Source organism: Ranitomeya imitator, chromosome 4, assembly GCF_032444005.1.
Source record: "Ranitomeya imitator isolate aRanImi1 chromosome 4, aRanImi1.pri, whole genome shotgun sequence".
NCBI lineage: Eukaryota > Metazoa > Chordata > Amphibia > Anura > Dendrobatidae > Ranitomeya > Ranitomeya imitator.
Genome location: NC_091285.1, coordinates 633,011,252 through 633,024,042, shown reverse-complemented (window position 1 = coordinate 633,024,042; position 12,791 = coordinate 633,011,252). Strand labels below are relative to the sequence as shown.

The 12,791-nt window shown below is 42.3% G+C and overlaps 1 protein-coding gene across 2 annotated transcripts in view; it reads left to right on the top strand.

Moving 5' to 3' along the window:
* TECR (trans-2,3-enoyl-CoA reductase) overlaps positions 1 to 2,183 on the top strand; it is a 48,109-nt gene extending 45,926 nt beyond the window's left edge. For both annotated transcript variants that reach the window (XM_069766776.1, XM_069766778.1), the window contains 2 exons: positions 209 to 254; positions 1,777 to 2,183. In XM_069766776.1, coding sequence (XP_069622877.1) covers positions 209 to 254; positions 1,777 to 1,904 — 174 coding nt within the window. In that variant the 3' untranslated portion in view covers positions 1,905 to 2,183. The remainder of the gene's footprint in view (positions 1 to 208; positions 255 to 1,776) is intronic.
* Positions 2,184 to 12,791: the final 10,608 nt, after the last annotated feature.

Genomic DNA, 12,791 nt, shown 5'->3' with positions numbered 1-12,791 from the left:
GGCTACAAGTCACCATCTGGAGACCTTCTCTTCATAGATGTTTGCTAGACCTGGTCTAAATGCACCAAGCTGGCAGACAGCCGGGAGCCACAGATCTAGGGCCCCGTGAGCTACATGTGGCTCCAAAGCTACGGGTTGGACTTTCACCTTGTATTGTATTTTCTATAGTTTATCTCAAATTTAAACGTTTTCCGCTTCCGTGTCTCAGGTTGGCTCTTGGATTGGATTCGCCATCATGACCCAATGTCTTCCTGGTGAGTGTGAACTTTTTTTTTTAGTTGAGTGGCCTGATGGGGTTGTCTCATTAGAAGGACCAATGTCTTATGCTCCATACAGGCAGATGGTTGTGAGGCCACCGTATTTGAGATCCGCTCCTATTCTAACACTTAAAGAGGTTATCCAGTACTACTGTATTCTTTCTCTCTTATAGGCCTAAGAACAACAGACAGGTAGTTTCTTACTTCCTGCCTGTTCAACCCAGCGTCAGTCTATACATGCTCAGAGAGGTCATCATCCACTCCTGTGGCTTCTGGTGACATCATGTCAACAGAGCAGCTTCTTCTCTTCTGCTCTTTGTTGATGGGATGTGACTGCTGACGTAAGGCTGATTGATAGCGGGCTCCCCACAGCCTTTCTGCGGGGAGCTGGCTGTTAATGAGCATGATGTTGACAATCAAGCCCTGCTGACCGAGTAGCCTGGAAGAGGTAGTGTGGCTCTTTGGAAGTGAGGTAAAATGAACAGTCGATGATCACTTTAGCCAATGCTGGGCAGAACAGAAGTTAGCAACTACCTGCCGGTCAATTCTTAGCCTCATGAGATAAAAAAAATAGTCCCAGATAACCCCTTTAAGCCGTTTTTGTATTACGTGGGTAGCCATTCATGTGATCGGGCCTGACTTTGTCATGTACAACATATACTCATGTATAAAACTGGCTCGTCTGCGAACTTTTAAATTTTGAAGGAACCTCCTAAGCAGCAGTGTGAAAGCAACGTAAGACCTGTATGATGGTAAGATACCGTAATTGTCCTCTAAAGCAGGGGTCCCCAACTCCAGTCCTCAAGGCCCACCAACAGGTCATGTTTTCAGGATTTCCTTTGCATTGCACAGGTGATGCAATTATTATCTGGGCAAAACTAAGGAAATCCTGAAAACATGACATGTTGGTGGGCCTTGAGGACTGGAGTTGGGGACCCCTGCTCTAAAGGTTCTTTGTTGTAAAAAAAAAAAATAAAAAAAAAATACTAGAACCCCCCAAAGGTCCTCGTTGAAGGTGAAGTGGGTGTCCGTTTGAATCGGCAGTGCAAAAAAAAAGTCACCTTACATAAAGAAGCTATGTCGATAGTGTGACCCGAACCATACTAGTCTATAAAAAGTAATCTGCTGCTCCTGTACACCCAGATTCACACCGCGGTTCAGACCGGCCATAGGTCTCTTGACCCAAATTTGACAGCCTCATATATAGTTATGTAGAATACCTATTAGGCTGTCGAGTTCAGATCTGGAGACCCATGGTTGGTCACGGATGTGTGACTCTGGCCTAAGGACGGAAAACCACAATGTTGGAAAAATGAAAAATTGTGGTCATCACATAACGTTGCACTGAGATTTCCTTTACAGATGATCATACTTCTGAAATATAGCATAATCTGCTTTGTCCTCGGAATATTTTTGAGATCCTAAATTTGTTATGGGATGACCATTATCTGCCAATTTTTGGATCTTTTCATATTAATAAGGTTGTCACATCTTAACCCATTTTTTTCCCTTTTGTCAGTCGCTCTCTTCAGCTTGGTTGGATTCATCCAAATGACAATTTGGGCCAAAGGAAAACATCGCAGCTACTTGAAGGAGTTCAAGGACTATCCTCCTCTCCGCTCTCCCATCGTCCCCTTCATCCTGTGATTTACTGCCCTCATGACCCCAATCTAGAACTCTGACCTCCCCAGTATGCACTGAGCTGAAGGACCCCACACTGAAGTCCGACGACGACACTTCTGCCTCCTCATGGGCCGTCCCTGGAAGAATCAGTCCCATCTTTATTATTTTTTCTTCTCTCTTTTTTTTTTTTTTTTTTTTTTTTATACTGTGACGCGATGGGATTAATTTTATTAATTAAATTTGTTAGCACGTTTTTGGTACTCCTAAAGCATAGGGAAATTATAAAGTAGATCTGGATGTTGATCATGGTTGTCTTTTGGTGAAATGTCATGCACTGGTCACCTCTAACCTGTCACCGCGCTTCTTTACTTTGGGCAATGATGTCATGTACCAGTAATGGTGTGACAGAAATTTGTTCTGCTGCTCCAATACTTCCTGACCTCTAGAATACACCCGTCGAAGCTTGTAAGTACTTAAAGGGGATCTGTCAGTAGGTTTTTGCTATTTAATCTGCGAATAGCATAATCATAGGGCAATTGAGCCGAATTACAGTGATGTGTTACTTACTAGGATATGCGTTGTAGCTAATCTCCTGCTGATTAAATACAATCAGTGTTTTATCACTGACTAGGTCTCATGTGCACATCAGTCAGGCTAATGTGTGTAACCCCGCCCCCAAAACTGATTGGCAGCCTCCTAGGTACAGTGGCAGCAAGCTGCCAATCAGTGGTGTGGGCGTTGCTATATAGCAGATAAAACAGGGATTCTACCAAAACTGCACCACAATCCAGTAAAGTGACACATCCCTGTAATTAGGCGTGTCTTGCCCTAGATTATACTGCACTCAGATTACATAGCAAAAACCTTTTTTTACAGGGTCTGTCTAGTTAACAAATTAAAATGAATGGGGTATTTGAATAACATTTTCTTTTAGCATGACGCCTTTATAACCAGCTCTCTGTAAGAAAGTACATATTGGAGGAAGGATAACCATTTAGGGCTGATTTATTCTAAGAACGATGCCTCCCTACATTGTAGTGAAAGCAATAAGAACATATAAAGAAAGAAGGGGACACACCAGGAACTATTCAAATATAGAATACTTTATTGGAATACAATACAAAAACATAACATAATATCATTAAAAAGCAGGTGAACCAAGATATTCAAATGGTGAGCCAGAAGTATGGTACCACCGCCTAAGGCCGGCGTCACACTTGCAAGTTTTACGGACGTAAGAGCGCAGAAACTAAGTCCGTAAAACTCGCAAAAAATACGGCACAATTATTCTCTATGCCCCTGCTCCTATCTGCCGTATTTTACTGATCAGTATTATACGGCTTTCTACGGCCGTAGAAAATCGCAGCATGCCGCGTTTGTCACCGTATTGCGCAAATAAAACGCCAATGAAAGTCTATGGAAGCCCCAAAAATACGGATCACGCACGGACCAGCAGTGTGACTTGCGAGAAATACGCAGCGGTGTTAGAGAGAAAAGCCGGCAATTCAGTGCGGTGTACAGTAAAATCACACTGACCGCTTACAGCAGAATAGGTAGAATAAATATGTATACATAGAATAGGTATATATATATATATATATACATACCATCTCATATCACCATTTTTTTTTGCATATTCCACACTACTAATGTTAGTAGTGTGTATATGCAAAATTTGGCCGTTCTAGCTCTTAAAATAAAGGGTTAAATGGCGGAAAAAATTGGCGTGGGCTCCCGCGCAATTTTCTCCGCCAGAGTAGTAAAGCCAGTGACTGAGGGCAGATATTAATAGCCTGGAGAGGGTCCACGGTTATTGGCCCCCCCCCCCCCGGCTAAAAACATCTGCCCCCAGCCACCCCAGAAAAGGCACATCTGGAAGATGCGCCTATTCTGGCACTTGGCCACTCTCTTCCCATTCCCGTGTAGCGGTGGGATATGGGGTAATGAAGGGTTAATGCCACCTTGCTATTGTAAGGTGACATTAAGCCTAATTAATAATGGAGAGGCGCCAATTATGACACCTATCCATTATTAATCCAATTGAATGAAAGGGTTAAAAAAAACACATTATTAAAAATTATTTTAATGAAATAAAAACAAAGGTTGTTGTAATATTTTATTTAACGCCCCAATCCAATCACTGAAGACCCTCGTTCTGTAAAAGAAAAAACATAATAAACCAACAATATACTTACCATCCGCAGATCTGTAAAGTCCAACGATGTAAATCCTTCTGAAGAGGTTAAAACATTTTGCAGCAAGGAGTTCCGCTAATGCAGGCTGCTCCTCGCTGCAAAACCCCGGGGAATGATGCTAAATATAGGTCACTGATCTATATTTAGCTTCATTTGCGGTGAGGCGCCCTCTGCTGGATGTTCATAGATCGTGGGTCTTCAGTGATTGGATTGGGCGTTCAATAAAATATTACAACAACCTTTGTTTTTATTTCATTAAAATAATTTTTAATAATGTGTGTGTGTTTTTTTAACCCTTTACTACTATTGGATTAATAATGGATAGGTGTCATAATTGACGCCTCTCCATTATTAATTAGGCTTAATGTCACCTTACAATAGCAAGGTGGCATTAACCCTTCATTACCCCATATCCCACCGCTACACGGGAATGGGAAGAGAGTGGCCAAGTGCCAGAATAGGCGCATCTTCCAGATGTGCCTTTTCTGGGGTGGCTGGGGGCAGATATTTTTAGCCAGGGGGGGGCCAAATTTTGCATATACACACTACTAACATTAGTAGTGTGGAATATGCAAAAAAAATGGTGATATGAGATCGTTTACTGTATGTAACCATGTCTCATATCATGTCGGGTTTAGGAAGGAGAAAGAAAAAGCCGGTAATTCAATTACCGGCGTTTTGCTATCTAGCGCTGTATGAAGGAATTATATATATATATATATATATATATATATATATATATATATATATATATATATATATATATATATATATATATATATATATATATATATATATATATATATATATATATATATATATATATACACATACACACACATACACACACATACATACATACATACATACATACATACATACATACATACATACATACATACATACACATATATATATATATATATATATATATATATATATATATATATATATATATATATATATATACACACATATATATACATACAGGTCCTTCTCAAAAAATTAGCATATAGTGTCAAATTTCATTATTTCCCATAGTGTAATGATTACAATTAAACTTTCATATATTATAGATTCATTATCCACCAACTGAAATTTGTCAGGTCTTTTATTGTTTTAATACTGATGATTTTGGCATACAACTCCTGATAACCCAAAAAACCTGTCTCAATAAATTAGCATATTTCACCCATCCAATCAAATAAAAGTGTTTTTTAATAACAAACAAAAAAACCATCAAATAATAATGTTCAGTTATGCACTCAATACTTGGTCGGGAATCCTTTGGCAGAAATGACTGCTTCAATGCGGCGTGGCATGGAGGCAATCAGCCTGTGACACTGCTGAGATGTTATGGAGGCCCAGGATGCTTCAATAGCGGCCTTAAGCTCAACCAGAGTGTTGGGTCTTGCGTCTCTCAACTTTCTCTTCACAATATCCCACAGATTCTCTATGGGGTTCAGGTCAGGAGAGTTGGCAGGCCAATTGAGCACAGTAATACCATGGTCAGTAAACCATTTACCAGTGGTTTTGGCACTGTGAGCAGGTGCCAGGTCGTGCTGAAAAATGAAATCTTCATCTCCATAAAGCATTTCAGCCGATGGAAGCATGAAGTGCTCCAAAATTTCCTGATAGCTAGCTGCATTGACCCTGCCCTTGATGAAACACAGTGGACCAACACCAGCAGCTGACATGGCACCCCACACCATCACTGACTGTGGGTACTTGACACTGGACTTCAGGCATTTTGGCATTTCCTTCTCCCCAGTCTTCCTCCAGACTCTGGCACCTTGATTTCCGAATGACATGCAAAATTTGCTTTCATCAGAAAAAAGTACTTGGGACCACTTAGCAACAGTCCAGTGCTGCTTCTCAGTAGCCCAGGTCAGGCGCCTCTGCCGCTGTTTATGGTTCAAAAGTGGCTTTACCTGGGGAATGCGGCACCTGTAGCCCATTTCCTGCACACGCCTGTGCACGGTGGCTCTGGATGTTTCCACACCAGACTCAGTCCACTGCTTCCTCAGGTTCCCCAAGGTCTGGAATCGGTCCTTCTCCACAATCTTCCTCAGGGTCCGGTCTCCTCTTCTCGTTGTACAGCGTTTTCTGCCATATTGTTTCCTTCCAACAGACTTACCATTGAGGTGCCTTGATACAGCACTCTGGGAACAGCCTATTTGTTGAGAAATTTCTTTCTGGGTCTTACCCTCTTGCTTGAGGGTGTCAATGATGGCCTTCTTGACATCTGTCAGGTCGCTAGTCTTAAGGCCCCGTCACACATAGCGAGATCGCTAGCGAGATCGCTGCTGAGTCACAAGTTTTGTGACGCAACAGCGATCTCAGTAGCGATCTCGCTATGTGTGACACGTACCAGCGATCAGGCCCCTGCTGTGAGATCGCTGGTCGTGTCGGAATGGCCTGGGCCATTTTTTGATCGTTGAGGTCCCGCTGACATCGCTGAATCGGCGTGTGTGACGCCGATTCAGCGATGTCTTCGCTGGTAACCAGGGTAAACATCGGGTAACTAAGCGCAGGGCCGCGCTTAGTAACCCGATGTTTACCCTGGTTACCATCCTAAAAGTAAAAAAACAAACGCTACATACTTACCTATCGCTGTCTGTCCCCGCTGCTCTGCTTTTCTGGTCTGGCTGTGAGCGCCGGTCAGCCGGAAAGCAGAGCGGTGACGTCACCGCTCTGCTTTCCGGCCGCTGTGCTCACAGCCAGACCAGAGAAGCAGAGCAGCGGGGACAGACAGCGATAGGTAAGTATGTAGCGTTTGTTTTTTTACTTTTAGGATGGTAACCAGGGTAAACATCGGGTTACTAAGCGCGGCCCTGCGCTTAGTTACCCGATGTTTACCCTGGTTACCGGGGACCTCGGGATCGTTGGTCGCTGGAGAGCTGTCTGTGTGACAGCTCTCCAGCGACCAAACAGCGACGCTGCAGCGATCCGGATCGTTGTCGGTATCGCTGCAGCATCGCTATGTGTGACGGGGCCTTTACCCATGATGGGGGTTTTGAGTAATGAACCAGGCAGGGAGTTTATAAAAGCCTCAGGTATCTTTTGCATGTGTTTAGAGTTAATTAGTTGATTCAGAAGATTAGGGTAATAGGTCGTTTAGAGAACCTTTTCTTGATATGCTAATTTTTTGAGACAGGTTTTTTGGGTTATCAGGAGTTGTATGCCAAAATCATCGGTATTAAAACAATAAAAGACCTGACAAATTTCAGTTGGTGGATAATGAATCTATAATATATGAAAGTTTAATTGTAATCATTACATTATGGGAAATAATGAAATTTAACACTATATGCTAATTTTTTGAGAAGGACCTGTATATATATGTATATATATATATATATATATATATATATATATATATATATATATATATATATATATATATATATATATATACAGTATATATGTTGTTTTTTTGTTTTTTTAACACATGGATCCCTTGTATAGGCGTATGTCAGTTTGGTAAGCCTGCGATAAAAACACGCAGTACGGCTGCCATACGGATTACATACAGAGGATGCCATGCGCAAAAAACGGTGACACACCCTGCCTACGGAGGAGCTACGGACCACTATTTTCGGGACTTTTCAGCGTATTACGGCCGTAATATACGGACCGTATTTGCATACGCTGAGTGTGACGCTGGCCTTACAGGAAAATTTTGTTACAGTAGCAGCAAGCACATTGTATTATGACATGAACGAGTAACGTATCAGAGTATTGCAATCCCAGTGTAAACCTATACTACCAATTAAATGATAAAGTGCATGTACTATAAACACAAGGGAGAACATAAAAATGTTACCAGCATATTAATGCATATTGCTATGCTGCAAAGTCTGAGGACATGATGATTTATCTATGTAACAGTGATGATGCCACCTCCCCCGACGTGCGTTTCGGCAGCGTTCCTTTGTCAGGCTCACCATTTGAATATCTTGGTTGAACTGTTATTTAATGATATTATGTTATGTTTTTGAACTGTTATTTAATGATATTATGTTATGTTTTTGAACTGTTATTTAATGATATGTTATGTTTTTGTATTGTATTTCAATAAAGTACCCTATATTTGAATAGTTCCTGGTCCGCCGCCCCCATCATTCTTTATATGTTCTTATTGCTCCTTTGGCGCTGAACTGTATGTGTACAGCGGTCCAAGTATTATTCCCTGTGATATATATTTTTTTACACAGATGTTATTCATATTTCTGATCACAGGGAAATCGATTAAGGGGTTAACTTTTGCTGATTGTAGTTAAAGGACTAGATGGTCTTACACTTTGCGTTGAGTCATCTCAAAGGGGTTGGCCACTTTACGTTTTAGTTTAAGAAATGTTGGTGATCTGATTTTGTGGCACCTTCTTGTATGTAAGTATTACAGGCTCAGCGTCCATCTACTTTGTGGTGAAGTGCCGCGGAGGAGCATGTCACCAGACCTGTCCTCCCGTATCCTCCTTGGAGGAGGCTGGTGACCAGGTCTGGTGACACGCTCCTCCGCAAGCAGCAGAGCGCTATGCAAACTTTGGGACGTAATTCTATCAATATGAGTGATTGACAGCTACACTAAAGGCGAGAATTTGAGAAAATTCAGATTATGACCATGGGAGCACTATGGTGCATATGAAAGAAAAGCTTTCTTACTGTTTTCAAGGCCAAAATTGAGAAAAATTCTAAAGATCATATATGACTGGCTAAGAAACCTGCACTCTGTATGTACAGTCACCCTGTACTCTGAATCAGGTACTCATTGGTGTAAGACCTTGCAGTAAAAGGAGTTATTACTAGTGATGAGCGAGTGTACTCGTTGCTCGGGTTTTCCCGAGCATGCTCGGTTGGACTCTGAGTATTTGTAACTGCCCGGAGATTTAGTTTTCATCGCCTCAGCTGAATGATTTACAGCTACTAGCCAGCTTGAATACATGTAGGGATTCCCTAGCAACCAGGCAACCCCCACATGTACTCAGACTGGCTAGTAGCTGTAAATCATGCAGCTGCGGTGATGAAAACTAAATCTCTGCACACTAACAAATACTCGGAGACCACCCGAGCAACGAGTATACTTCCTCGTCACTAGTTATTACTAATTCTACGAGATCAGATGTCATTGGGTATGCTGGCATGTACAGTTAGGGCCAGAAATATTTGGACAGTGACACAAGTTTTGTTATTTTAGCTGTTTACAAAAACATGTTCAGAAATACAATTATATATATAATATGGGCTGAAAGTGCACACTCCCAGCTGCAATATGATAGTTTCCACATCCAAATCGGAGAAAGGGTTTAGGAATCATAGCTCTGTAATGCATAGCGTCCTCTTTTTCAAGGGACCAAAAGTAATTGGACAATGGACTCTAAGGGCTGCAATTAACTCTGAAGGCGTCTCCCTCGTTAACCTGTAATCAATGAAGTAGTTAAAAGGTCAGGGGTGGATTCCAGGTGTGTGGTTTTGCATTTGGAAGCTGTTGCTGTGAGCAGACAACATGCGGTCAAAGGAACTCTGAATTGAGGTGAAGCAGAACATCCTGAGGCTGAAAAAAAAGAAAAAATCCATCAGAGAGATAGCAGACATGCTTGGAATAGCAAAATCAACAGTTGGGTACATTCTGAGAAAAAAGGAATTGACTGGTGAGCTTGGGAACTCAAAAAGGCCTGGGCGTCCACGGATGACAACAGTGGTGGATGATCGCCGCATACTTAATTTGGTGAAGAAGAACCCGTTCACAACATCAACTGAAGTCCAGAACACTCTCAGTGAAGTAGGTGTATCTGTCTCTAAGTCAACAGTAAAGAGAAGACTCCATGACAGTAAATACAAAGGGTTCACATCTAGATGCAAACCATTCATCAATACCAAAAATAGACAGGCCAGAGTTAAATTTGCAGAAAAACACCTCAAGAAGCCAGCTCAGTTCTGGAAAAGTATTCTATGGACAGATGAGACAAAGATCAACCTGTACCAGAATGATGGGAAGAAAAAAGTTTGGAGAAGAAAGGGAACGGCACATGATCCAAGGCACACCACATCCTCTGTAAAACATGGTGGAGGCAACGTGATGGCATGGGCATGCATGGCTTTCAATGGCACTGGGTCACTTGTGTTTATTGATGACATAAGAGCAGACAAGAGTAGCCGGATGAATTGTGAAGTGTATCGGGATATACTTTCAGCCCAGATTCAGCCAAATGCTGCAAAGTTGATTGGACGGCGCTTCATAGTACAGATGGACAATGACCCCAAGCATACAGCCAAAGCTACCCAGGAGTTCATGAGTGCCAAAAAGTGGCACATTCTGCAATGGCCAAGTCAATCTCCAGATCTAAACCCAATTGAGCATGCATTTCACTTGCTCAAATCCAGACTTAAGACGGAAAGACCCACAAACAAGCAAGACCTGAAGGCTGCGGCTGTAAAGGCCTGGCAAAGCATTAAGAAGGAGGAAACCCAGCGTTTGGTGATGTCCATGGGTTCCAGACTTAAGGCAGTGATTGCCTCCAAAGGATTTGCAACAAAATATTGAAAATAAAAATATTTTGTTTGGGTTATGTTTATTTGTCCAATTACTTTTGACCTCCTAAAATGTGGAGTGTTTGTAAAGAAATGTGTACAATTCCTACATTTTCTATCAGATATTTTTGTTCAACCCTTCAAATTAAACGTTACAATCTGCACTTGAATTCTGTTGTAGAGGTTTCATTTCAAATCCAATGTGGTGGCATGCAGAGCCCAACTCGCGAAAATTGTGTCACTGTCCAAATATTTCTGGCCCTAACTGTATCTCCTGCTAGTATAAAACTTATAAAAAGGTACCTGGGATATCTCAATTCATTGAAATATTTCAGGAATACTGCACAATCCACGTCAGGACCCGTCACGTGGCTAAGCGATGACTTCACCCCTCTGTTCTTACTGTAAATGAGAAGCAGACAAGTTTTATAGCGCGATGACTTGGGCTCCAGGCGGAGGTGGATGACGCTGTTCAGAAGGAGCTTTCATCATCATCATCCAGGAGCTGCGTAACAGGCGCGGCCCCGATCTGCTGCGCTCACTATTTCCTACCGTACCAGAAAAGGTTCAGGACATCACTCAGGCCGAGGAACTTATGACGTGAATTTGGTTTTTCCAAACGTAGTACATGGACCTGTGTCTTGTCTGTGTGACATAACCGTGTGCTTACTTTACTGTCTGTCATACACTATATGGCCAAACTTCTGATCTGCCCCTGTCACCTATGACCGAGCAAGGGGGCACGTAGGCGTGAGCAGCTTCTTCTTACCTCAGTAATAATAATTTTATTTATATATCGCCAACATATTTCGCAGCACTTTACATTATAGAGGGGATTTGTACAGACAATAGATATTACAGCATAACAATAATCACAGTTCAAAACATATACCAAGAGGAGTGAGGGCCCTGCTCGCAAGCTTACAATCTGAGGAAAAGGGGAGACACGAGAGGTGGATGGTAACAATTGCTTTAGTTATTCGGACCGGCCATAGTGTAAGAATCGGGTGTTCATGTAAAGCTGCATGAACCAGTTATCAGCCTAAATATGTAACAGTACAGACACAGAGGGCTATTAACTGCATAAAGTGTATGAGAACATGATCCAAGGAACCTGATTATGTTTTTATTTTATTTTTTTGAATGGGCCACACAGGGATAGTTAGGTTAATATGTTGAGGCGGTAGGCCAGTCTGAACAAATGCATTTTTACGGCACGCTTAAAACTGTGGGGATTGGGGATTAATCGTATTAACCTAGGTAGTGCATTCCAAAGAATTAGCGCAGCACGTGTAAAGTCTTGGAAACTGGGAGTGGGAGGTTCTGATTATTGAGGATGCTAACCTGAGGTCATTAGCGGAGCGGAGGGCACGGGTAGGGTGGTAGACTGAGACCAGAGAGGAGATGTAGGGTGGTGCTGAGCCATGGAGCACTTTGTGGATGAGGGTAGTAGTTTTGTACTGGATTCTGGAGTGGATGGGTAGCCAGTGTAATGACTGGCACAGGGTAGAGGCATCGGTGTAACGGTTGGTGAGGAATATGATCCTGGCTGCAGCATTCAGGACAGATTGGAGCGGGGAGAGTTTGGTAAGAGGGAGGCCGATTAGTAGAGAGTTACAATAGTCCAGACGAGAATGAATAAGTGAAACAGTAAGAGTTTTTGCAGAGTCGAAAGTAAGAAAAGGGCGAATTCTAGAAATGTTTTTGAGCTGCAGATAAGAAGAGCGAGCCAGTGATCGAATGTGGGGGGTGAATGAAAGGTCAGAATCAAGGATGACCCCAAGGCAGCGGGCATGTTGCTTGGGAGTAATGGTGGAACCACACACGAGGATGGCAATGTCAGGCAAAGGTAGGTTAATAGAGGAAGAGAACACGAGGAGTTCAGTTTTTGACAGGTTCTGTTTCAGATAGAGGGAGGACATGATGTTAGAAACAACGGTAAACAATCAGTGGTAGCTAAAAAGGTCGGCGTGATATCAGGAGCAGAAGTGTATAATTGGGTGTCGTCAGCATAGAGATGGTACTGGAACCCAAATCTACTGATTGTTTGTCCAATAGGGGCAGAATACAAAGAGAAAAGGAGGGAGCCTAGGACTGATCCTTGAGGAACCCCAACAGTAAGGGGAAGGTGAGAGGAAGAGGAACCAGCAAAAGATAGTGAAAGAGCGGTCAGAGAGATAGGAGA